Source organism: Pelophylax lessonae, assembly GCF_965119305.1.
Source record: "Pelophylax lessonae genome assembly, chromosome: 2".
NCBI classification, from domain to species: Eukaryota; Metazoa; Chordata; class Amphibia; order Anura; family Ranidae; genus Pelophylax; species Pelophylax lessonae.
The window spans coordinates 116159815-116187363 of NC_138769.1; the positions used below are offsets into that span (position 1 = coordinate 116159815).

Genomic DNA, 27549 nt, shown 5'->3' on the forward strand with positions numbered 1-27549 from the left:
TTTACATTTACCTATAGGTAAGCCTAAAAATAAGGCTTACCTATAGGTGCTATAAATATCTCCTAAACATGCACAGTTTAGGAGATATTTACAGTGCATGCAGCCGATGACGTACATGCGCAGGAGTGATGTATTCGCGCCCCCGGCCAATTAGATGGCCGGAGGACAAGATCCAGGAAGCAGGACAGCCGGACATGTCGGCCGTCCTGTCGGCACTGCGGGGGCTTCGTTTTTAGGTAAGTACTTCACAATGAGCTAGCTCATTATGCCTTTGTCTTTACAGGTTTTTTTTTTTCAAATTTTTTTAAAGGGGTTTACTTCCTCTTTAAGAGCAATGAAGCACCAGCACCACGGACCATAATAAACCGATCTAAAAAGATACCTTAGTTACTTACAAACCTTGTGGACGTATGACCTTTGCACATTCATGCTGTCCCCTTTTTTGATAATAAACAGAGAAATGATGTTTACCAGACAGAAACATTCCTGAGTGCATGAACAAAGTACAGATGTCACAACCAAGATGCAGTGACTGCTGCTGGAGTGTACAGCAATAATGGGTAACTAAACACTGGCTATCCATAAAGCCTTAAAGATGTACAGTACGTAAACTTTATTTTTTATTTCAAATGTAAAAATACAACAAAAATAGACAAAAAGAAAACATCAGAGGAAAATCAGTGTTGCAGTCCGTAGTAATAAGCCAGATGTATGCGGTCATAGTCCTGGAAGATGTTACTGGAATCTGATTACTTTAGGCAACTACTCTCATTTCTTTGAGATCCAATGTCCATTTATTATGTTACAATACCAAAATGCCCCGATATACTGTATAGATATATACCACTTCACCGTTAAAATGTTTTTTTTTTTTTACCATGAAAGAGAATAATTCCATTTACCCGACCAACACACTTGTCTTTTAACTCCAGCTCGTCTCTAAAGCTGAGCCATGCTCATTGACTTGTATGCAGCAATAACAGTCTCATGACAAATCCAGCTAGAGATCTGAGGGTCAGCTATCCTTTTCTGTTTTCTCATCATGAAGAAAGTGCAATGAGTTGATAGCCATGTAACGGGAGAACAGCAGGTAAATGTGACGAAACCAGAGCAGCTGGCTTTGATGACACATCATGGCGTCCTGGAACACAAGCAGACACAAGATGAAAACACACGCTCCCATAAAACGGGCATAGAAATACATATTTATAGTTCAGAAAAAAAATTGAGGCTCTTTTATAAACCATTGGTATCTTTATTCTGATCATTTTATTTATTGATCTGAAATGATTGTAGAAGTGTTATGAACAATGTATCCAGCTGTGAGGACTGGCAGCCTATTCACAGAACAAAAATGTAATATACTGTAACTTGCCAGTCCCTAGATGTGGTGCCTGCCTTCATTCTCTTTCATTCCCTTTATATTCATCTGATGATTCTGGAAGTAACACATATCCTGTGCTAGGATGACAACGCTTGCTCACTGTACTGTATCTTTGGAGCTGCTTTGTTATCCAAGGCTGGTCTGATTTGGTCTACAGAACACCTCCTCCTCCCTTCATCTCCATTACATAGAGGGAGCAAATTATGTAATTTACAAAGGAGAAGTGGGCAAGTCTAAAAACACTTCTCATTGGATTTCTGACTGGATTAACTACTTGCGGACCACCCGCCTCCAATGTACTGTGGACAGGCAGCCCGCATGGGCAGAGCATGGATGAGAAACTAAGAGGTCTATTAGTAAAGGCAGCATTGAGGGGCACTGATGGGCACTGATAGGCGGCACTGGTGGGCAATAATGGGCACTGGTGGGCGGCACTGATAGATGGCAATGATGGGCACTGGTGGGCAGCACTGATGGGGAGGGCACTGGCAGGCTCCCTGAGCCCTGATTGCCATCACTGGTGGTCATGGGTGGGCATCCCTGGGGTCATGGGTGGGCAGGGGAGGACTGGACCAGGGGGCAGGGGGGCAATTGCCCCCTGGGCCGCTCTGATGTCCTGTAAAAAGGCTGCACCGCTTCTGCCACAGACATGCCTAAAGGATTCCTGGTGAAGAGAAGAAAAAAGTCCCCACTGCTGACCTACTGAGTGCGGGTTGAAGACAAGGACAGAGCGCAGGCCTTTAGATGGTTTAAACTGTCTGAGCAGAGACCGGTTCTATGCCCCACTGGAGACTCTCCTCCCCTGGCCAGCCCCAACTGAGCTGTCCCAGCTCCCCCCAACTGCCCCCTGCTGGCCAGGTTGGGAACCCGGATTCAGCCGGTGAGTAGAGAGTACCTGGAGCAGAGCTTCAGCCAGGAATAGGGGGGGGGGGGGTCAGGAGGAGGACGGGAAGAGGGAGAGTGGGAGGGGGGCCGAGTCGCTGCAACACGGGCCTCTGCTTTGTACTTGCCCCCTGGGCCGAAAGTTGCCAGTCTGCCCCTGTGGGTGGGCATCCCTGGGGTCATGGGTGGGCATCCCTGGTGGCTCTAGTGGCACCCCCCCCAAGGGTCTGCACTGGTAATCAATGCTCTACACTATGGTAGGCACTATTTTTGGTGTGATGAAGTGCAATTTGCGCCCATTCATAGTGTCAACCAGGGTTAGTAAATGCTCTGCACTGTGAAGCTGATGTTTCTAGTGACACTAAGGGCAAAATCAAACTTGCACAGTAACCTGCATTAGTGCGATACAGTGGCATTCATTTTGAATGATATCCCAATACATTTTCTCCAATTCACCTGTATGGTAGCATGCTGTAGTGCATGGCAGCATAGAATATTGTGTTATGTTACAAAAAAGGGTCATATGTCACAGTGCGGTATCTCTAGGGGTGCTGCAGCTGCCTGATGTTTTTTGGGTGTTGACCTGTGCTGCAACACAGAAATGTCAGTTCACACCCAGTGCTTCTGTGACAGCTGGAGCTCAAAGTGGGAGAAAGTCTCCTCACATCTCCCCTCCTCAAGAAGACTTCCTTCGTACTGAGTGTACTAAAGATTTGGTCCTTAGATAGAGGGCGGAATATGGGTTGTCATTAATGAAGATTCTGTATTTGGGAAGGGGGGTATTGGTGATTTCTCCAGGCAGGATTCTGTATTGGGGTATTGGGGATGGGTTGTGTCCTAAATTGATTTTTTTTTTTTTGAGTGGGGGTTCCTTTGAGAATTCCTCCTGCACATCTGCTAAAAAGCAGCACGTTTTGCTTGCAGGTGTGGGAATGCATATCATTTACACATACCTGTATCTACTTCCAGACCGCTCGCCATGTATTTACATCGCTACTTTGACATTAAATACCGGAGTTATGGCAGCAAACAGCTACCATTACCCCAATATTTTCTTACCGACAGTCCCAGATGCGGATTCGCCACAGAATCACTTTTATGGGCGGGGAAGAGGTGCCCAACCCCCTCCTGCCACTTCCTAGTTGTTTTCCCCTGCCTACCGGGGCCATTGATAGTGGGGAAAACGATCCAATACCCTGTGTTGCTGGGCAGAAAATTGTGCAAGGGCAAGATGGCCCCCATTCGACTCTACGACCTTGGAGGACCGAAGAGACGTCAAATGTCACTTCCACCCAATGGCCTTAAAGGCCCAAATTTTTTTTTCCTAATAAAAAAAAGAAAGATTACATTTATTACATTTTTAAAATTTTTTTTTAATAAATGTGAGATCTGAGATCACTCTAAACTGGTAACCTTTAGAAATTTTTAAAGCATTGTCTATAGCTGGGGTGGGGAACCTGCGGCCCGCACGATCGTTACGTCCGGCCCGCACAATGGATGCGTCCGCCCCCCCCCCCCCCACCCGTGCCGCTGTGTCAGAAGGAGCCGATGGCTCCGTCCTGACACTGTGAGTCTCCAAAAAAGGGTGGACCCGGGATGCAGAGCAGTGCGCCTCGAGCCCGCCCATTTGTGTGGCAATAGCGAATGAAAATTTGCTATTGTCTCACGTATCCTCCTCCTCCTTGGCCAATGCTATTGGCCGAGGAGGAGGCGGGACGCGGGAGGACTTGAAGAGACGCGGGGACTAAAGAGAGGAAGCCGCCACTACAACAGGTAAGTCAAGTGCACTGGTCTGAGGGGCTTGGCACGCTGTTCAATCTGCATTGAAGGGGGCACGATGATCTCTGCATTGTGGTCAGTCTGCATTGTAAGGGGGCATGATGATCTCTGCATTGTGGTCAGTCTGCATTGAAGGGGGCACGATGATCTCTGCATTGTGGTCAGTCTGCATTGTAAGGGGGCACGATGATCTCTGCATTGTGGTCAGTCTGCATTGTAAGGGGGCACGATGATCTCTGCATTGTGGTCAGTCTGCATTGAGGGGGCACGCTGTGGTCGGTCTGCCTTGTAAGGGGGCACGCTGTGGTCAGTCTGCATTGAAAGGGGGCACGCTGTGGTCAGTCTGCATTGAAAGGGGGCACACTGTGGTCAGTCTGCATTGAAAGGGGGCACACTGTGGTCTCTCTGCATTGAAAGGTGGCACGCTGTGGTCAGTCTGCATTGAAAGGGGGCACGCTGTGGTCAGTCTGCATTGAAAGGGGGCGCGCTGTGGTCTCTCTGCATTGAAAGGGGGCATGCTGTGATCAGTCTGCATGGAAAGGGGGCACGCTGTGGTCAGTCTTCATTAAACGGGGGCACGCTGTGGTCAGTCTGCATTGAAAGGGGGCACGCTGTGGTCAGTCTGCATTAAAAGGGGGCACGCTGTGGTCAGTCTGCATTGAATGGGGCCACGCTGTGGTCTCTCTCCATTGAAAGGGGGCACGCTGTGGTCTCTCTGCATTGAAAGGGGCACGCTGTGGGCAGTCTGCATTGAAAGGGGGCACGCTGTGGTCAGTCTGCATTGAAAGGGGGCACGCTGTGGTCAGTCTGCATTGAAAGGGGGCACGCTGTGGTCAGTCTGCATTGAAAGGGGGCACGCTGTGGTCAGTCTGCATTAAAAGGGGGCAGGCTGTGGTCAGTCTGCATTACAAGGGGGCACGCTGTGGTTAGTCTGCATTAAAAGGGGGCACGCTGTGGTCAGTCTGCATTGAAAGGGGGCACGCTGTGGTCAGTCTGCATTGAAAGGGGGCACGCTGTGGTCAGTCTGCATTGAAAGGGGGCACGCTGTGGTCAGTCTGCATTGATGGGGGCACGCTGTGGTCACTCTGCATTGAAAGGGGGCACGCTGTGGTCAGTCTGCATTGAAAGGGGGCATGCTGTGGTCAGTCTGCATTGAGAAGGGGCACGCTGTGGTCAGTCTGCATTGAAAGGGGGCACGCTGTGGTCACTCTGCATTGAAAGGAGGCACACTATACCTTGGTTACTGAAGGCCCCTTTCACACTTTTGTGACCTCAAAGTCACGCAATTTTTTACAGCGTTTTTTGTCGCAAAGCAATGCCTATTACATTTATGCATACATTTTGTACGGCCCCCGAATGATATTACAAAAATCCAAATGGCCCTTGGCAGAAAAGAGGTTCCCCACCCCTGGTCTATAGAGATTTTTAAGTAAAAAGTTTGTCGCCATTCAAAGAGCATGCGCAATTTTGAAGCATGACATGTTAGGCATCAATTTACTTGGCGTAACATTATCTTTCACATTATAGAAAAAAATTGGGCTACCTTTACTTTTTTCTTATTTTTTTTATTCAAAAAAGTGTATTTTTTTTCCAAAAACATTGCGTTTGTAAGACTGCTGCGCAAATACAGTGTGACATAAAGTATTGCAATGATCTCCATTTTATTCTCCAGGGTCTCTACTAAAAAATATATATAATGTTTGGGGGTTCTACGTAATTTTCAAGCAAAAAATACTGATTTGAACTTGTAAACAACAAGTGTCAGAAATAGGCCTGGTCCTAAAGTGGATATTCCTAGCCACATATATGTGAGCCTAGCCTTAATAAAGATTCTGTACTTGGGGGAGGGGAGGGTCTGTACTGAGTGTTCTGCACCTGGGGTGGGTGTATGGGGAGGTGTCTGTACTGAGGATTGGGGTGGCTGGGATGGAGGATTAAGGAATTTTAGGGGAGTCAATCTGTACTAAAGCGTCTGTGGGGGGGGGGGGGGGTAGGGGAGTCTGTACTGTGGGGTTTTTGTTTTTGCTGGGCAGGGGCATCTATACTGTGGGGTCTGTGTTGGGGGGGGGGGGTCTGTACTGAGGGAGAATTAAGGGAAGCTCTTCTCTAAGGTCAGCAATGTGTAGAAAATGATGTGTAATGGAAGAGTTTAATTTTATGAAGATGAGTGTGCAGAGGTTTCTAGGTCTTTTACACTCTTGCTTGTGCCACAGACATTTAAGTATTTCTAAAAAATATTTTTTTTTTTAAATAATAAACATTATATACGTACCTGCTCTGTGCAATGGTATTGGACAGAGCTGCCCTGAACCTCCTCTTCTGGGGTCCCCTGGCCGGCTCTGCACCTCCTCTTTTGTGTCTGACCCCATAGCAAACTGCTTGCTTTGGGGGCAGATGTTCAGATGACCCACTGTAGGGCCTGAGTGACCAGCCAGCTGGCCGGATACCCGAACAAAGTCGGCTTTGATCAGGTCTCAGATTTAGTAACCCGGAAGCGATGTCACAACCTTACTTCCGGTTACTGGAGCCCTAAAGGCGCCAGATTTTTAAATGTCAGTATTTAAAACAGCCAAACTTGGCATTTCGAATGCTTTTAAGTTTAAAAGAGGGATTTGGGGTCTTCTAGACCACAGATCCCTGCAAAAAAATACCTGACACTTGACTATTGCTGTCACAAGGGATGTTTGCATTCCTTGAGACAGAAATAAAAGTGAAAAAACAAAAAATAAATTAAAGTGACAATGAGAAAAAAAAATAGGAAAAAAAATGAAAGTGCGCCATCCCTCCATGCTTGCGCACAGAAGCGAATGCATACGTAAGTCGCACCCACAAAGGTAAACAGTGTTCAAACCACACATGTGAGGTATCCTCGGGATCATTCGAGCAAGAGAAATAATTATAGCACTAGACGTCCTCTGTAACTCTAAACCGGTAACCATTAAAATGTTTTAACGCGTCGCCTATGGAGATTTTTAAGTACCGTAGTTTGTCACCATTCCACGAGTGTGTACAATTTTAAAGCATGACATGTTAGGTATCTATGTACTTGGCGTAACATCATCTTTCACATTATATGAAACAAATGGGCTAACTTTACTGTATTGTTTTTATTTTTCTTTCATTCATGAAATTTATTTTTTCCCCAAAAAAACTGCGTTTGAAAGACCACTGAGCAAATAAACTGTGGCATAAAATATTGCAACGACCGCCATTTTACTTTCTAGGGTCTCTGCTAAAAAAATATTTATAATACTTGGATTTTAACTTGTAAGCAACAAGTGTCCGAAAAAGGCTTAGTCTTTAACTGGTTAAAGCATGATTTGTGGGTAAAAGGACTATGGCATATATGTGCCGAGTATAGGGGTCTCAGGTTTTATTTCACTATGCCCCTTTAGGTCCCTCCCACTGTTAGTGAAATTTGACCACACCCACAATTTGGCACAGTGTGCTGCGTGCACTACTTTATTTCTTACTAACATTTTTGGAAAGGGGGGGGGGGGACAGTTATCAGCCCGGGTTTCCAGATGTGGTAGGTAGGACACTGAGACCTCACCTCCTGTTCCAGTACCATTTGTCAGTGGTGGGATTGCCTTACTTTTGGTCAGAATCACAACTGTGGGTGAAGGGTTTCAGAAAATGAAGTGATGGGAAATATCCACAAAGAAAACAATGAGTGGTGACCCTTTCCCACTTCATCCAAATTTATTGGAATGGTATATGCTGGAGTTCTAGTCTTGATACATAGTTTGTATGCAGATCTTCAGCAGAAGAAGTCATTCTTGCATATTACATGTGCAGCCTATAACTCCTGCTTAGCAGTGCAGCACAGTCATGGAACTCCCCTATCAGGCTGAAAAGACATACTGAAAACAAAGCACTCTCAATGTTGGCGATAATAATCCCTAAAGGGAAGTCTACAAATCTCTGTATGGAATAGGATCACAAAGGCATGGACAGGAAGTACAGGTGGTTTTCAGTTAACTATTAAAAAATAAGTCATAGGATGAATGTTTTTTTAAAGCAAATTGTGGAATGATTAAGCCACAGCTGACAAACAAACATTGGCGCTGTTACAATACAAATGCAGCAGGGGCTTTGTGCGAAGAATGATGTAAACACGGATGTTTCTTTATGTACACACTCTGGTTAAACAATGGAGAATTCTTTTATAACAGTCAACACAAACATGTCTGTGCAAGTTGTAACCAAGAAGAAATAAGTCATGTGTCTGATCCAGCTCTATCAGTGTAAAGTCTGCTCAGGCATTTAATTAAAGGCCCGTACACACGTACCGATCGTCGGCATACAAACGTCGGTGGACGAAGGATCTGCCGATTGTACGCGTGTTAGTATGGTGCCTCCGACAGATGTCTGCGCACAATCCGCGGACAAAAGTCTTTCGTGCAAACATGAAAATATTTGTATGCCGACACCAGAACGGACGATTGTTCGCCTGTCAGTACACAATTCGGCCGACAGACCGCAGATTTGCAAGACTGGGCATGCTCAGAAAATAGAAAACACAGGGAAAGTTAACCATTACATGACATCACTTCTGCAGTCGGCGGACAAAATTCTTGTGCTGTCCTTGTGCTGTCTTTGCACTTTTCAGCAGACACCGACATCCCGGGGAGAAAAGAGGAACATTTGTAAGCCGACCATCGGTACGTGTGTACGGGGCTTAAGAATATACCATGATGACATCGTATCACACAATAACTTTTAGTAATCACAAGATCTTGGTGGGTAATTACACGTTCTAGATAGAAATTTAGCATTAAAGTGGAGTTCCACCCATTTTTGGAACTTTAGATCTTTGTAATCCCCTTTAAAATGGCTTTTACCAATGGAAACTTTTTTTTTTTTTTTTTTGCTAGTAAATACCTTAATTTCGGATTTATTCCTCCTCTCCTCACTTCCTGGTCCGATCGGCGATGACGTCATTCGGCGATCCGCAGTGTCTGCTGGGATGTATTCTATTCCAGAAATCTCAGTAGCTGTATCTGTACTGAGCCGTGCCTGCCCCGCCTCCGCCCCGCCTCCTCTCAATGAATTGCATTGTATGAATGTATTAAGGCTGTTCTCTGCCCAGCCTCCGCCCCGCCTCCTCTCAATACAACTCAATGAGAGGAGGCGGGGTGGAGGCGGGGCAGAGAACGGCCTTAATACATTCATACAATGCAACTGAATGAGAGGAGGCGGGGCGGAGGCGGGGCAGGCACGGCTCAGTACAGATACAGCTACTGAGATTTCTGGAATAGAATACATCCCAGCAGACACTGCGGATCGCCGAATGACGTCATCGCCGATCGGACCAGGAAGTGAGGAGAGGAGGAATAAAGCCGAAATTAAGGTATTTACTAGCAAAAAAAAAAAAAAAAGTTTCCATTGGTAAAAGCCGTTTTAAAGGGGATTACAAAGATCTATGTATTCCAACCTATTAAAAATGGGTGGAACTCCGCTTTAAGGATAGAAGGATAGCAGCCGAAGATTTAAAAGAGAAGTGTGGGAATCAAAAATGAAAAACAATTATACTTTGCTAGATGTCTGCAGCACTAAACCCAGATGGCCCCTGCTGCCTCTAACCAGAGGACTGAGAGATCAAAGACTGCTGATCGCTCAGTTCTTGGTCTTTAGCAAGCAGTGGGCTGTGCAGGGGGAGGCACGCTGAGAAGCTGAGTCAGCTATCGGTCCAGGCATGTTGTTGGAACCCGACAGAAAAGTCGAGATCTCTCCAGAGTCTGAACTGGTTCTGTGATGTCAGCCGACAGTGGACTTTAGCCCGCTGTTGGCTGAAAACGGGTTACGGGAATGCAGAAATAAGTACACTCCTGTGACCCACAGGAGAAGTAGGGCCAAAAGAGCTTTGGCCATACTTCTCCTTTAACTCTCACAAGGAAAGGCTAACTTATACTTTTAAAGCTGAAATCCCAACAAAAAGCTAAATACACAGTTGAAATATATATTCCTAATACTTGTACATAAGGCTTCTTTCACACTTGTGCGAATTGGGATCCAACTTGTGAGTCCCCAAGTCACAGGACGTGTGAAATGCTATTTATTTTCTACGAGTGCTGTTTCTACTTACACTACAGAAGTCGTGGCAACTTCAGAAAAGGTTCCTGCACTACTTTGGAATGACTTTTGATGCGCCTTTGGTCCAGAAAATGTAAAAATGGATTTTTGTAAGAACTTACCGTAAAATCCTTTTCTCTTAAGCTCATTGACAGACGTAGTCTTCTTGATTCTCAAGAGCTGGGTTATGTTGTCTCCGCAGGAGTAGGACTAGGCAGAATGACAAAACGTTCTGGCTCCACCCTAGGGGCAGTCCCTGAGGGTATATCCTCCCTCTCTCTGCTACAGGGAATCAGTTCTGTTTAAAGCAGTACAGAGAATTTAACCCAACCCAACTCAATGATAGAGGGGCGGGTACTACGTCTGTCAATGAGCTTAAGAGAAAAGGATTTTACGGTAAGTTCTTACAAAAATCCATTTTTCTCTATCGCTCATTGACAGACGTAGTCTTCTTGATTCTCAAGAGCTGGGACATCCAGAAGCAGTGCCACAAATGAGGGGTGGGATTGACAAAATCAAATCCAATCTAGAAGGCCCAACCGGTGCCAAACTAGAAGTTTTAAAGGCTCATTATAAACAAAGAATGAGGCTAAAGAAAAAATTTTCCAACGGAAAAAAACCCTCGAGGTAGACCACTGGTCTCCTCAAATTGCGGCCTGCAAAACCTTGCGGCCAAATGAGGCATCAGACGATGCCATTACATCAACTTTATAATGTTTAGAGAAGGTATGCACCGACGACCAGGTAGCCGCCTTGCACACCTGGACCACTGACGCCTGATGGCGAAAGGCCCATGACGCACTAAGTGCCCGAGTGGAGTGCGCCTTAACAGGGAACGGGGGCTCCCGACCCTTAATAGAATAAGCCTGTACTACCGTCTGTCTGATCCATCTGGAAATGGTCGCGGCAGATGCAGGCAACCCCTTTTTGGGTCCATCTGGGATCACAAAAAGTGAATCCGTCTTGCGAAACGAGTCTGTCGTTTTCAAGTATACCCTGATCGCCCGGACCACATCCAAGGAGTGTAACGCAAACTCCCGAGGATGACTGGGCTTAGGACACAGGGAAGGTAATACAATTTCTTCATTCAGATGAAATTCTGAAACCACTTTTGGTAGGAAGGATGGATTCGGACGAAGAACCACCTTATCTCTATGAACCACCAGATATGGTGAACGACAAGATAATGCGGCCAGTTCTGACACCCTGCGTGCAGAAGTAATAGCCACCAAGAAGGCCACCTTCTGGGACAACGTGGGTAGAGGAATCTCCCTAATATCTTCAAAGGGAGGTTTCTGAAGAACCGACAACACTAAATTAAGATCCCAGGGGGGTAACGGCGCGTGCACTGGCGGAGCCAGATGTCGCACCCCCTGGATGAAATTCCGCACCAAGGAATGAGTAGCCAAAGGCTTCTGAAAGAAGATGGCTAATGCTGAGACCTGACCCTTGATAGTACTCAAGGCCAGTTTCTGCTCAACCCCTTGTTGCAGAAAAGCCAATATTCGACTAATCGAATAAGACCGAGGACGGAACCCCAAAGGTTCACACCATGCAATGTAGGACTTCCATGTGCGATGATAAATCTTTCTGGAAGTCGCTTTCCTTGCTTCAACTAGAGTAGGAATAACTGAAGCTGACAAACCTTTGTCCTTCAGCACCTGGGTCTCAATAGCCAGGCCGTTAAAGCCAGCGATCGTAAAGCAGGATGGAAGATCGGTCCCTGAGACAGTAGATCCTCCCTGAGAGGAAGTCTCCATGGGACGTCCGCCACCAGTCTGACCATGTCGGCGTACCAAGCTCGACGAGGCCAGTCCGGAGCTACCGGGATTCCTTCCTCCTCTACCCTGCGAAGAAGTCTTGGCAGTAACGCGAGAGGAGGGAAGGCATATATTAGCTGGTATTGCCCCCACGGGGCGATCAGTGCGTCTGCGGTTTCTGCTAGAGGATCGCGGGAGCGAGCCACGAATCTCTGAACTTTCCAGTTGAATCGTGATGCCAACAGATCCACATCCGGGGTGCCCCACCGTAGGCACAACTGGTGGAAAACGTCTGGATGGAGGGACCATTCCCCCTGATCCAGGGTCTGACGGCTGAGATAATCTGCCTGCCAATTCTCCACCCCCGGAATGAACACCGCAGAGATTGCTGGAACAAATCGTTCCGCCCAGCGAAGAATGCAAGCCACTTCTTTGGCCGCTCGGACACTCTTGGTGCCCCCCTGATGATTGACATAAGCCACGGCCGTGGCATTGTCCGACTGGATCCGAACCGGGCTGCCCTGGAGCTGCTCGGTCCAGTGAATCAGACAAAGTCTGATCGCTCTCAGTTCCAATACATTTATCGGTAACCTGGATTCTTCCGGGGACCAAAGTCCCTGGACAGATAACTGACCAAGAATTCCTCCCCATCCGGATAGACTGGCATCCGTGGTCACTATCGTCCAATATATTGGCAGAAATTACTTTCCCTGGCTGAGCATTGGAGACCGAAGCCACCAAACCAGAGACTCTCTGGTCTGTTTGCTCAATCGTATCTGATTGTCCAGGGATTCAGGATTCCGATTCCATCTGAGAAAAATCTCTTGCTGAAGAATTCGGGTATGGGACTGGGCAAATGGGACTGCTTCGAATGAAGCCACCATCAACCCCAGAACCCTCATGCACGTCCGAAGGGAAGACCAGCTGTTGGACAGTAACAACTGGACTGCTGATTGAATCTTTCGAAGTTTCCCTACCGGAAGGAAAACTCTCGTCCTGACTGTGTCTAGAATTAGACCCAGATATTCGAGCCTCTGGGTGGGAACCAGAAATGACTTTTGCTGGTTCACCAGCCACCCGAATTCCTGTAAAGAAATCATAGTAATTTCTATGTTTTGTAGCAAGGTCTGAGGAGACTCTGCATGAAGCAGAAGATCGTCTAGGTAACCTAGAATCGATATACCTCTTTGGCGCAGAAGTGCCAACATTGGGGCCAACACCTTTGTGAAGACCCGCGGAGCCGTGGCGAGACCGAAAGGTAACGCCACAAACTGATAGTGGTTCTCCTCTACGGAAAAGCGTAGAAAACGCTGATGTCCTGCGAAAATGGGAATGTGAAGATAGGCGTCCTTGATGTCTATGGACGCTAGGACATCCCCTGGATGCAGGAAGGCTGCTACCGTGCGAATGGACTCCATTCTGAATCTTCTTATGTTGACGAAAGAATTGAGTGCTCTTAAGTCCAGAATTGGACGCACTTTGCCCTCTTTCCTGGGTATTGTAAACAGGTTTGAATAAAACCCTTGAAACCGTTCTGTCCAAGGAACGTGGACTACCACTCCTTGTTGTAGTAAATCTGTGACTGCTCTCCGCAGATCTTCTAAACGATCTGCGGATAGACGGATATTGGAAGGGAAGAATCGCGCCGGTGGGAGAGATCGAAACTCGATCTTGTACCCTGACCTTATGACTTCGCAAACCCATTTGTCCGGGATTCTGGAAAGCCATGGATCCGGGAACCGGCGAAGACGTCCCCCCACCCCAGTTATGGGTGGGGGCGCACCTTCAGGCTTTGGATGGTTTATCTTCAGGTCTGGAGGGGGCGGGCTTTTGCTTGCTCGACCAACGACCCCTGACGCCTCCTGCAGGAGCTTTGGAGGACTTAGTTTTTTCACCCGCTGGACGAAAAAACCTCTTGTGAGCAGAAAAAGAAGGCCCTCGTCTTTGACGAGTTCCTCTACCTTTAAAATTTTGCGGTAAAAAGGTGCTTTTTCCACCGGTGAGATCCTTAATGATCTCATCTAAGTTGGCTCCAAATAGACGCTCTCCTGAAAAGGGGATATTAGCCAATGCTTTTTTGGAACCTTGGTCGGCTAACCAACCTTTTAGCCACAGTGTACGCCTGAGAACCACTGCTGAGACTGATGCTCGCGCCATTAATGGAGTGGCGTCTAACGCCGCATCACATACAAACTGTAACCCCTGTATCATTTGTTCCAACAAATCTGATACCGCCTGAGGGACTTCTTCTAAGTCCCGGCGTAACCACTTGGTCCATTCAGTTACAGCCTGCGAAACCAGACCAATAGCAATTATTGGTCTGAAAGCTGATCCAATCAAGGAAAACATGGTGCGAGACATAGCTTCTATCTTGCGATCCACTGGATCTTTAAAAGACGGAGCGTCTTCTAAAGGAATAACCGTGGCTTTATTCAATCTAGCAATAGGTGAATCCACCACAGGTGGTTCTGTCCATTTCTTAATAAGGGTTTCCTCAAACGGATAACGCCTGTCAATGCGTTTAGAAATATTAAAAGTGCGTTTTGGCAGACGCCATTCTTCTTTGATTGGATTGCCAAAACATTTGGGCAATGGAAAAACCTTCGCCACTTTGATGCGCTTTTTAGTCCCAAAAGGGATCTCAGTTTCAGCTATTTCTGATGGAATACCCTGTAACCTTAAAGTCTCTTGAACAGATACAATGAGTGCGTTTACCAACGCTTCCTCTCGGGCTATGGCTGATGCCGAAACATCCTCCTCACTGTCTGAAGAGACAGGACCCGAGACACCAATACCAGATGAAGTACCTGCAACTGCAGAAATAGGCTCAGAGTCTGAATCCGAAGTTTCAGATAATAAGGGGTTAGGCGGGGGTCGCCTTCTTGCGCCCTGTCCCTGACAAGCCACTTCCACCCGGGACACAAAAGTTTCCATAATAGCTGACAAAGATTCAATTGTCAATGGGGTGCTGGAGGATCCCGCAGACCCCTCGAGGGGATCCGGAGGAGATACATGAGTGGCAGGGTCCATGTTAATACAGGACACCTTTGCCAGCAAAAACAAAAAAACTTTTTCTTTTTTTTTTTTTTTTTTGTGTGTCTCCCCCTAGCGCAATAGCGCCCCTCAGAGTACCTGCTTCTCGATCCCAGAGAGAGAGAGAGGGACCCCCAAGGCTCACCAACCGATGCAGTGCAGTTTCCAACAAACTGCAGTCAGCGTCTGTCTTACACAGACTGGAAGGAGCTGTTTGCTTTTTCCCGGGCAGAAGGCGTGGCTCCCCCCCCTGTGTACGCCTTCCGGCGTTCCCAGCCCTCCACGAGGTAGCTGGGCTCACAAAACATAGCCGCCCCCATAGAAGAGACATAAGACTCCAAAAACATGGCGGCCGGCGTGACCTGAGGACATACATGCATTCGGTCTACGGCAAAATGGCGGCGGACCGCCGATATCGTCTTCCCAGCACATCCACCTGCACTCTGCTAAGAGGTGACATATGGATCTACAGAGATACACTGCACATAAGGTAGGATTATACCTCCTATGTCTGCTGTAATGTTACAGTCTGCTGGGTAGAGTGTTAGCTCTTGAACCAAGTCCACTTCCCACAAACACATGCTGTATTACAAGGGGGACTTGTAAGTATCAGATATATACTGACCATATATGGAGGGGCCCATAATATATACTGCCTCATAATGAGGAAAAAAGGGAACGTTTACTCACCATACCAAACCGACAGGCACCCTCTCTTCACAATACCCTCTCCACCGGGGTGGGGGTTTGTGGACGCCTCGACTCTCTGGTACCTGGCGTCCAAGCGAGCTTTTAACTCGCAAAGTCAGTCCCTTTACTGGGACTCCGTCGCGGCCGACTCAGCGCACTGGTCTGCACGCGCTCTTAGGCAGAAACCGGGGTGACCACTGGATCTCAACATCCAGCCCGTCGCCCGGCCCCGCATACTTACTTGAATATGTCGCGGCCGACCAAGCGCAATGCCATGGTCTGCGCGCGCTCGTAGGCCGGCTGGGGTGACCACAAGTGTCGCCCAGTCCGGCATTTTTGCTTGAAGATCTCACAGGAAAAAAACACTGGAGAAAACTACCTAAAAAATGTCTTTTTCTTAAACAAAAAAAAAAGTCTTGCCAGGACCAAAAGATCCCAGCAAGGAACTTAGGTCCTTACTCCTGACTAGACAGAAAAAAACTGATTCCCTGTAGCAGAGAGAGGGAGGATATACCCTCAGGGACTGCCCCTAGGGTGGAGCCAGAACGTTTTGTCATTCTGCCTAGTCCTACTCCTGCGGAGACAACATAACCCAGCTCTTGAGAATCAAGAAGACTACGTCTGTCAATGAGCGATAGAGAAAGTTAGATTAAAGTTGCAACTAATTTGTACTGCAAATCGTGCAACTTTGGAGACGCCCTAATGTAAAACAAGCCCTGAATGGTATCACCCCAAATCCAAACTTTTGTCCTACATGCCAAATTTTTTATAATTCTGTTATGCCACTCACACTATCCAGTTAAGGCTCCATTCACACTTGTAAATAGGGCCCTTTGTGTTTAGCTTCAGAAGTCCCAGCTGGGGTTGCCTACAATTAGTTGTGGACGGGAAGCCTCAGTAAAGCAATGGGAGCAATCAATGCAGATCCGGGGCCGATCATTCACAATATATTGCTGCATGAGCGATTATATGCGATCTTCGATGAGTAGCTGTGGGAGCTGTCAACCTCCCATTGCTTTTAATGGACTTGCATCCTGCAGTAAATCGCGAACAGCCCAATTCGCAAAAGCAAATGGAGCCGAATTCTGCCAGACAGCACAGCCAGATTCTGAACCTCAGATGACTACATTGCAGGTAGACAATACCACCTGGTCCAGAACATAAGGCAATTGGACAATGAGGGAGCAGCAGCACACTGACACTGTGTTCTCTTCTCCTATAAGCATGTTCACAGTGTTAGAATGATAAGAAATTTTCTGAAGCAGTAGACCCCTGAATAGCTGACTCTGCCTTTCAGAGGAATATCTGCTGATATCCAGTCACATTTGGATACAAAAATCTTGTTTCTGTTTAGAACTGAACTCCAGGAATTATTTGTATTGCATACATACATTGGTGCAGCTTGGCAAAAAGTAAGTATGAATATCTTATACCTGATGGGCCGCTGGGGAAGCTGAAATCACTGCAGTATTCGGTGCTACTACAATGGCGATCTTCTGGGTCCTGTGCAAGCGGCTCCTGTGCAAGCGGCTTCACTCCTGCATACTGACCACAGGGGGTTGTTTGCATGGCACTGCCACAATTTATAGGATGCCTTTCATTTTTCAATAAATACAAGGCATTCTTTGATTGGACAAGGTGAAGATCATGATGTCACTGCCCTTCCTCTTTACCTTGCCCAGTCAGAGAATGCCTTGTATTCTCTGAAAAAATAAAATAAAACGTATTCTATAAATGGTGACCCCTGTGGTAATTGTGCAGAGGGGAAGTCACTCATACAGAACACTGGATAAGATTGCAACTATCACTGTACTAGCATCAACTACTACAGTGCTTGTCAGCTTCCCTAATAGTTCATCAGGTATGAAATGTGCATACATACATTGTAGCAAGCTGGACCAATGTAATTATACAATAAAGAAAATTCCTAAAATTCACTTTAAAGTGTAAGTCCACCCTAATTCTAAAATCCCTGCATCTATAGACCTCCACGATTTAGCACTACTTATCCTGCCCTGTAAAGAAGAAATCGGTATACATACCTTTTTGAAGCTGATCCGATCCAGTCTCCAGCGGCAGAAGCTCTGCAGAGGACACAGCAGACAACGGCTGTGGAATTAATAGGGAGTAACGTCACCCATAGACTTAATATGAGACTTCTGTTGTCGGTTGTGTTCTCTGCACCCGCCTCCACAACAAAGCCGCAGCTGACAGCTCAGTGTGGGATCGGGTCGGATCATTTAAAAAAGGTAAGTATACTGATTTCTTCATTACAGGGCTAGATAGGTTAGTGTTAGATCATGGAGATCTATAGATGCAGGGATTTTAGAGTTGGGGAGGACTTCTACTTTAAGGCTCGGTTCACACTATGAGACCTCAAGTCGGATGACATGTGAAATTCAATGTTTTTCTGTGATAGCTGTCTTAACTGATACTACAGAAGTCTGTCTGACTTTAGAAAATGTTCCTGAACTACTTTGGTCCAACTTTCATACGACTTCTATGCCACAGAGTGTAAAAAGTCACATCAAGGTCGTATCAAAGTCAGACTCCAAAGTTGCACTGAAAGTCGCACGACTTTGGAGTCAGGCTAGTGTGAACCGAGCCTTAAAGTTCAGTACAGTCAGTGTCATAGTTTGTTACACTGGACAGCGTGCAGTAACTATCATTTGTCTCAGAGTTATGCACATTTTTGTGATAGTGGTCCTATAATAATAATAATATATTTGACAGACTAATTGACAGCAAATAAATATATAAAAGTCATGTAAAAGTTGGGTCACACAGACTTTTAAGAAACACTCACCTACTGCCTGACTTTGACTGAGATAAGTGCAGCAAACATCAGTCCCACCAACTACTTTTAAGGTTTACTAACCCCACAATCAGCACTTTTGGGTGTATACCTGCACTTTACTGGTGTGCGGAGTTCAGAGGAAACCATTATAGTAGGACATTTTCCTATTCAGATGTTTTCCACTATGGTTGGCCAAACAGTCTCAGATGTACACCTTAGAATCAATGCTTGTATAAAGCTTCTGAATATCCCGCCAATAAAACTCTACATCCCAGTCGGTTCTGATAGCGGGATGACAACAAAAATAGCTTACATCTCCCACGCCTTATCCCACCTAGAATGTGAGACAGTAGTGTATTGTCTATACAGTGCCTGACAGAATAAAGTGTGGAGAAGGCATGCCTATGGTATATATACATGGTATGTGTGTGAAACCAGACTGCTTATATCCCTAATCAACTGAATAATTAGAACAAATACAGCACATACAGTTACCTTGGCTTGTCTGTATTGTGCCCTGGATGAAATATAGAGGATATTGCTTTGGAATAACCAGCTGATTGGTAGATCTAGTACAGAAAGATATTTCCTGAAGATGTTAACTGATTCCAAAACCACAGCAGAGCACCCTACAGAGAGGAACACACATAATGTTAGATATTCATTTATAAAGAAAATAAAATAAAGAAATGATATGGAATAAATGGATCACAAACAATCATGATTTATTTTAGAATTAAACATATACAAACAAACACACCCATTAAATCGCTTATGCCTTTCTTTGAGTGCCGGTTCACACTTGTGCGAGTGCCGGGTTCGCATGTAATATCGGAGCGCACTGCTCCGACATTACATGCGATCGGCTGTGCGGTGCGAGTTTAGCCATACAGTTTGTATGGCTAAATTCGCATCGCACCCGCAGCAAACACACGCAGGAGGCATTTTTGCAGCCGCATCAGGATCGGTTTGCACAGTGGTTCACACTTGTGCGATCTGATCCTGTGCGAACTGCACGATCGCACTGCGATATGCGATCAAACTGGGGGTGTCGTTAAGATTACATTGACACCCCCAGCGTATCGCATATGGCAGTGTGAACTGCCGGGGGTGCGTGTGCGATGCGGGAACAGGCTGCGAATTCGCAGCCTTCCCGCATCGCATAAGTGTGAACCGGCACATAAAGTCATGGAATTGTTTCTCACTTCATTTGGTATTATTTGTCTAATAATAAAATTTGTTAAATTCAAATATAATCTTCTAGGAAGATTTTGATTAAATAAAGGGTCTGGCAACAAGGTCTCTTTAAAGCAAATATGTACAAAGCATGTAGCTACACAATACTGCTACAGGGTAGTAGGTACATAGGCTGCCAGACTGTAACTTTACTTTGAAGGCTACCATAGACATTAGAGGGAGCTCAGATATGGGAACATGCTCGGTCTAACCTTAGACATCTGAACATTTTGAATGTTAAATCTATTAATATTAACCATTAATATTAAGCCTTTGGAGAATGGCCTGCAGATACCCCATTATTTTAGATCATTTGCCAAAAGACAGTCAACCAATGTCTTCAGGCACCTCTAAATTCAGAGTACGGCTGGAGCCCTCCAAAGCGCATACAAATACATACCCAGTTTCCGAAAGTTAAACTTTTTATGTGCTACATTAAGAAATGTGGGAATGGTTGTGCCAATTCTCCCCATACCTGGAAGTCAGTATTATTCAGAGGGGTCCTGCAGATGCAGTAGAGGTATCATATGTCATATTATCCCTTCTATCGGGAAACAATGTTTACTATACAGTAACAAGAAATTAAAGTGGTTGTAAACCTCAGACATGAAATATAAACAAAGCATATCTCTCTGAAGGGTGTACTTGTCTAAATTCAGAGCACTTCTGTCTGCTGCTTTGTTCCTCTGCTATCAGCATGAATCACTTCTGACAAATTTTCCTGACACCAAGAGAAAAATGCTTATAGGGGAGGGACCTCCAGCTGATTGACAGCCTCAGCTCTGTTCCTGTGAGCTGTGTGAAGGGGAGGTGGGGGGTGTTCCTTCCCTCCAATCAACTCTCAGAGATCTCCTCACTGGGCTCAGCAGAGTGTAATTTCAGCTTTCTGTCTCCCTTTTTTTCTGACAGCTCAGACAAGCTCTAAAAAAATTCTGGCATTTGAATGGATGTTGAGAAGAGAAGACTGCAGATAAACAGGTACAAGTTATGTAGGAAGATTTGTTTTATCTCAGTGTATCACCTGAGGCCAGTCACTTCACTGGGTATAGATAGGGTTTACAACCATCTTAAGCCTTATTTCAATACAGGTTAAAGCTTTGGATAGCCATGTTGATGTGCTTCAACTTACAGAAAGGCCTTGGTCATCAACGATGTTAGTTTGCATGTTTACCAAAGCATGCGTTTACTTTAAAAGAAAGTACAGTGAGCCACCCTCATTTTTATTTAAGGTCTTCTCCAAAGCATCCCGGGAGTCTCTGACTCTGGGGTGCTATGTATCCTTATGACAGCCTGCAGGTTCAAAGTCAAAATTCTGATACTCAGTCTCCATGGATTCTCTGTAGTTAATTCATTCAAAGTGGAACTCCAGCTAAACAGGCCTACTCCGGGTGTATAAAAAAAAAAAAAAAAATTCCCCTTGTAGTGGCCCCCCCCCCCCCACTCCACAGTCAATGTGTAAACCCTACCTGCAATGATTCAATACCACAAATGTATTTTTTATTCTATTTGATGTTACCTGCATTTGACACTGTAAGCTGAGAATGAACACACGTGTATAAATATGGAACTTGAATAATAGCCAAAAACTAAGGTAAGCAAAGTTTATAGTCCCAAAGTTTTAGCACAAAGGCCTAGAACAAGGCCTAATACATCTACAAGTATATGTGTGTCCACCCTTTTTACCTTCCTGGGCTACATTGGAAATAGAGGAAGTGTTTTGGGCCACACATAAAATACACTAACAATAAGGATAGCTGATGAGCAGAAAAAGTCGGGCAGATCACAAGTTAATGATCACTGGTATTGATAATGATTCTGAGTAATAAAACTTGTACTTTTTTATCATAATAGTAAAAGAGGACAACAAAAAACAAGTGCAATATTTGTTTTTGATACTATTGCATCAATATCTGGTTTAATGGATCAAGAAGCATCATTTTGCCCTTCGTGTGCCTCATCCTTGAGAATAGATGCTCACAAATATAGGTGTTGCTGAAAACTGATGACATGAATAAGATGTGATTGTGAAGAGTGGGATATTTTTCTTTGGGAAGATACAACTTCAAAAGCGCAGTAAAGAGGCACTGTTTTTCTTCGGCCGCATGTGTTCGCTAAGTGTAAACGCATTTTTACAAAACATCTCCCTCCCCAAAAATCAACATTGTTAAGTAAATTTTAATTTTGTGTTGGGCTGCATTCATAGCCGTCATAGGCCGCATGCAGCCCATGGGCCATAGGCTGGACACCTTTAAGCCACATGATTAATCAGCAATGACACGACGTATTACACAGCAACCTAAAAATGGGATTTTTGACCTACCGTAAAATCCATTTCTCTGAGTACATTGAGGGACACAGCTTCTCCATTATTCAAAACTATAGGGTTATATTGCCCCCATACAGGAGTAGGACACTAGGCAGAAAAAAGACTTGGCTATGCCTATGGGCAGTCCCAGGTGGTATACTCCCCCTCTCTGCTATAGGTCTTCAGTTTAGTAATAAGCAGTGTCAGAAGTATAACAACTCTATAGAGGGGTGGGTGCTGCGTCCGTCAAGAACCGCAGAAAAATTGATTTTTACAGTAAGTCAAAAATCTAATTTTCTCTTTCCTTCATTGACGGACACAGCTTCTCCATTATTCAGAACCATAGGGACGTTTCCAAGCAGTGCCAAAACATGAGGGGAGGGTCAAACATAAATCCCAAGGCTAAACACAATAGCCAACCAGGTAAACAGGAGCTTAACAAAAAACAACCTGAACAATACACCCCCAAAAAGGGAAAAGACCCTCTAAACAGCAGCCAAAACGAAAACTGTGCGGCCAAAGGAAGCATCTGCAGATGCCAACACATCCACTTTGTAGAAGTTTGTAAATGTGTGCACCGACAACCAAGTGGCCGCCTTGCAAACCTGCACCACTAATGCCAAAAGACCCAAGAAGCACTAAGCGCCCAAACACAGTGTGCCGTTACAGGAAAAGGAGGGACCTGACCCCTGATAGAAGAGTCACCGTCTGTCTGATCCGTCTGGAAATGGTTGCAAAAGAAGCGGACATCACATTTCTTGGCTCGTGTGAGATCACAATTAGTGACTCTGTGACTGCCAAATACACCCGAATCGCCTGAACCACATCGAAGGCATGCAAAGCAAATTCCTCAGGACTGGGACACAGGGAAGGCAACACAATGTCTTCATTCAAATTGATAGCAGAGACTATCTTAGGAAGGAACGGTGGACATGGACGAAGAACCACCTTATCTTGTGGACCACTAATTAGGGAGTACGACAAGATAACACCGCCAGCTACGACACCCTGCGAACAGAGATGACCTTCTGGGTCAGTGTAAGCAGGGGAATCTTCTGAATATTTTTAAAGGGAGGCTTCCAAAGAACTGAAAGCACTAAGTTCAGATCCCAAGGAGGTAGAGGAGACCGCATCGGTGGAGTCAGACGAGGAACCCCTTAAATAAAGGTACTCTCCAGGAAGTGCGTGGCCAGGGGTCGCTGAAAGAAGACCGCCAAGGCTGACACCTGGCTCTTGAAGGTACTCAAGGCCAATTTTTGCTCAACACATCGTTAAAGAAAGGTCAAAATCTGAGCCACCGAAAAAGAACGAGGGTGAACACCAATCGACTCACACCACAAAATGTATGCTTTCCACGAACGATGGTAGATCTTCCTAGAGGTAGACTTCATAGCCTTCAGCAGTGTCGGAATTGCTGACCCAGGCAAACTTCTATCCTTCAGCACTTGGCTTTCAACAGCCAGGCTTTTAAAGACAGTGACTGTAAAGCAGGATGAAAGATCGGCCCTTGGGGCAGTAGATCCTCCCTGAGAGGCAGTCTCCAAGGGAGGTCGGCGACCAATCTCACCAGGTCGGCATACCAAGAATGGCAAGGCCAGTCTGGGGCCACTAGAATGACCAGAAATCCCTTGGCCTTGATTCTGTGAAAAAGCCAAGGCATAAGCTTGAGAGAAGAAAAGGCATAGATCAGACGATACTGGCCCCACAGGGCCACCAGAGCGTCTGTAGCGTCTGCCTGAGGATTCAGTGACCTTGACACAAACATCGGCACCTTTTTGTTGAGCCAGGACGCCAACAGATCCATCTCTGGGGGTGCCCCACCAGAGACATACAGTATCGCACAAAAGTGAGTACACCCCTCACATTTTTGTAAATATTTTATTATATCTTTTCATGTGACAACACTGAAGAAATGACACTTTGCTACAATGTAAAGTAGTGAGTGTACAGCTTGTATAACAGTGTAAATTTGCTGTCCCCTCAAAATAACTCAACACACAGCCATTAATGTCTAAACCGCTGACAACAAAAGTGAGTAAACCCCTAGGTGGAAATATCCAAATTGGGCCCAAGTGTCAATATTTTGTGTGGTCACCATTATTTTCCAACACTGCCTTAACCCTACTGGGCATGGAGTTCACCAGAGCTTCACAGGTTGCCACTAGAGTCCTCTTCCACTCCTCCATGACAACTTCATGGAGCTGGTGGATGTTAGAGACCTTGCGCTCCTCCACCTTTTATGTGGGAATTCCCCACAGATGTTCAACAGGGTTTAGATTTGGAGACATGCTTGGCCGGTCCATCAACTTTACCCTTTAGCAAGGCAGTGGTCGTCATGGAGGTGTGTTTGGGGTCGTTTTCATGTTTGAATGCTGCCCTGTGGCCAGGTCTCCGAAGGTAAGGGGATCATGCTCTGCTACAGTATGTCACAGTACATGTTGGCATTCATGGTTCCCTCAATGAACTGTAGCTCCCCAGTGCTAGCAGCACTCATGCAGCCCCAAGCCATGACACTCTCACCACCATGCTTGACTGTAGGCAAGATACACTTGTCTTTGTACTCCTCACCTGGTTGCTGCCACACACGCTTGACACCATCTGAACCAAATAAGTTTACCTTGGTATCATCAGACCACATGACATGGTTCCAGTAATCCATGTTCTTAGTCTGCTTGTCTTCAGCAAACTGTTTGCGGGCTTTCCTGTGCATCATCTTTAGAAGAGGCTTCCTTCTGAGATGACAGCCATGCAGAATAATTTGATGCAGTGTGCGGCGTATGGTCTGAGCACTGACAGGCTGACCCCCCCACCCCTTCAACCTCTGCAGCAATGCTGGCAGCACTCATACGTCTATTTCCCAAAGATAACCTCTGGATATGACGCTGAGCAGGTGCACTCAACTTCTTTGGTTGACCATGGTGAAGCCTGTTCTGAATGGAACCTTTCCTGTTAAATCACTGTATGGTCTTTGCCACTTTGCTGCAGCTCAGTTTCAGGGTATTGACAATCTTCTTATAGCCTAGGCCATCTCTATGTAGAGCAACAGTTCTTTTTTTCAGATCCTGAGAGAGTTCTTTGCCATGAGGTGCCATGTTGAACTTTCAGTGAGAGAGTGAGAGCGATAACACCAAATTGAACACACCTGCTCCCCATTTATACCTGAGACCTTGTAACAATAATGAGTCACATGACACCGGGAAGGGAAGTTGGCTAATTGGGCCCAATTTGGACATGTCCACTTAGGAGTGTACTCACTTTTGTTGCCAGCGGTTTAGACATTAATGGCTGTGTTGAGTTATTTTGAGAGGCCAGCAAATTTACACTGTTATACAAGCTGTACACTCACTACTTTACATTGTAGCAAAGTGTAATTTCTTCAGTGTTGTGAAAAGACATAATAAAATATTGTCAAAAATGTGAGGGGTGTACTCACTTTTGTGAGATACTGTATCTGATGAAACACGTCCAGATGAAGGGACCCCTGGTCCAACGCCTGCCGACTGAGATTTTCCAGTCAGTTTCCATTCAGAGATTTTTCCTGTCAGTTTTCCATTCCTGGAATGTGTACGGCAGAGAGAGCCGGAACGAAGCATTCTGCCCACCGAAGAATGCCAGCTACTTCCAGGGCTGCCAATACACTCTTTCTTCTGCCCTGGTGATTGACATAAGCCACCGCTGTGACATTGTTTAACAGAATCCGCACTGGAAGCCCCCTGAGGTGATCTGTTCAGTGATCCAGGCACAGCCTGATCACCCGAAGTTCCAGACACTTGTCCCATTTTACCAGGATCTCCTTTTGAAAGGACCCCGTATGGAACTGTGCAAACGGGACCACCTCCAATGTAGATACCATTAGGCCCAGCACCTGCATGCAAATCCAAAGGGAGGACTATCTGTTGGACAACAGGAGATGAATCGCAGCAAGCAAATACTGGAGTTTGTGCAGAGGAAGAAACACTCTGGCTAGAGATGAGTCCAGAGTCATACCAAGATAATCCAATTGCCTGGATGGAATCAGAGCAGACTTCTGGTAATTTAGAAGCCAACCAAACTCCTTTAGGGTCTGTATAGAGATCCCCATCTTGTCCATTAAGGCAGTAGAGGACTCTGCTCGCAAGAGGAGGTCGTCCAGATAGCCCAGTACCACAATCCCCCGCTGACATAGCAACGCCAGAACCGGGGCCAACACTTTTGTGAAGACCCGAGGAGCGGAGGCGAGACCAACGGGTAACGCCACAAACTGATAATGTTATTCTCCTACAGCAAAACAGAGAATTCACTGGTGTCGTGCACATATTGTAATGTGCAGGTAAGCATTTTTAATGTCGATAGGGGCAAGAAAACCCCCCTCATGTAGGGATGCCACCACTGTGCGAATGGACTGCATTCTGAACTTCTGTCCCTGCAAAAAGCAGTTTAGGGCCTTGAAGTTCAGAATCGGATGTAACTTGCCCTCCTTCTTTGGGACCGTGAACAGGTTTGAATAAAAACCCTGAAACCATTCTGATACCGGAACCCGGGACAACCACATCCTGAAGCAGCAGGTCTTGCACCACCCCAAAAAGAGCTTGTTTTGGGAACAGGCACACTTTGGAAGAGAAGAAACCTTCCGGAGGGCAAGAATGAATTCCATCTTGTAACCAGACAGTATCATTTCATGGACCCATTTGTCGTTTATCAAGGAGGTCCACGGTTCCGGAAATCAGTGAAGATGTCCCCACACACCAGGCATGGGTGAGGGTGCACATTCATGTCCGCAGGTCTAGAGAATCCCACTCTAGGCTTGCCAGACCAGGGCCACTTGGAACCTCCCGAGGAGAACTTGAAAGGTTTTGAACCCTTGTTAGTGAACCCTGAGGGACGAAAAAACTTGTTGTGAGCTGAGAAAGATGGGCCACGTCTGTGACAAGGTTCTTTTCCCTTCCCAGACTGTGGAAGAAAAGTACTCTTCCCTCCTTTGAGACTATTAATGATGTCATCCAGGGTAGCCCCAAACAGGCAATCGCCTTGAAAGGGTAAACCAGTCAGAGCTTTTTTTAGAAGTCTGGTCCACAGACCAACACTTAAGCCACAATACACACCTAAGCACCACTGCCAAAACAGATAGCACCACTGCCTGAAATTAGGGGAGCACATCCAAAGAGGCATCGCAGACAAACTGCAGCCCCTGGACCAACGTGTCCACCAACTCAGCAAAAGCAGGGGGAATCTGCTCACCCTCTATGTCACGGCGCAAAAGTGTAGCCCACTCAGTTAGTGTTTGCGACACCAGGGCAATGGCCAGGACCAGCTTCAGCGCCGACCCAGCAATAGTGAACATATTGCGGGCCACAGACTCGCCTTCCTGTCAGCCGGATCTTTAAAAGCCCGGGATTCCTCTAATGGAATCATGGTTGCCTTGTTCAACCTGGAGACAGGGGGGTCCACCACTTGTGGAAAAGTCCACTTCTTGAGGAGCGACTCCTCAAAGGAGTACTGCCCCGCAAAAGTGTGTAGGAACCACAAAGGGACATTTCTCTTTAGAGCCAAATTTTGCAAAACAGGAGGGATAAGGAAACACATTTTGCCGTGCAAGACAGCATGTGGGTGTCAAAGGTGACAAGCACCC

At 46.1% G+C, this 27549-nt stretch overlaps 1 protein-coding gene across 1 annotated transcript in view; it reads right to left on the reverse strand.

Moving 5' to 3' along the window:
• Positions 1-584: 584 nt before the first annotated feature.
• Positions 585-27549, reverse strand: part of PIGL (phosphatidylinositol glycan anchor biosynthesis class L) — a 275149-nt gene continuing 248184 nt past the window's right edge. Inside the window, exons 6-7 of the mRNA XM_082247317.1 lie at positions 18896-19029; positions 585-1141 (exon numbers count right to left, since the gene is read on the reverse strand). Coding sequence (XP_082103443.1) covers positions 1016-1141; positions 18896-19029 — 260 coding nt within the window. The 3' untranslated portion in view covers positions 585-1015. The remainder of the gene's footprint in view (positions 1142-18895; positions 19030-27549) is intronic.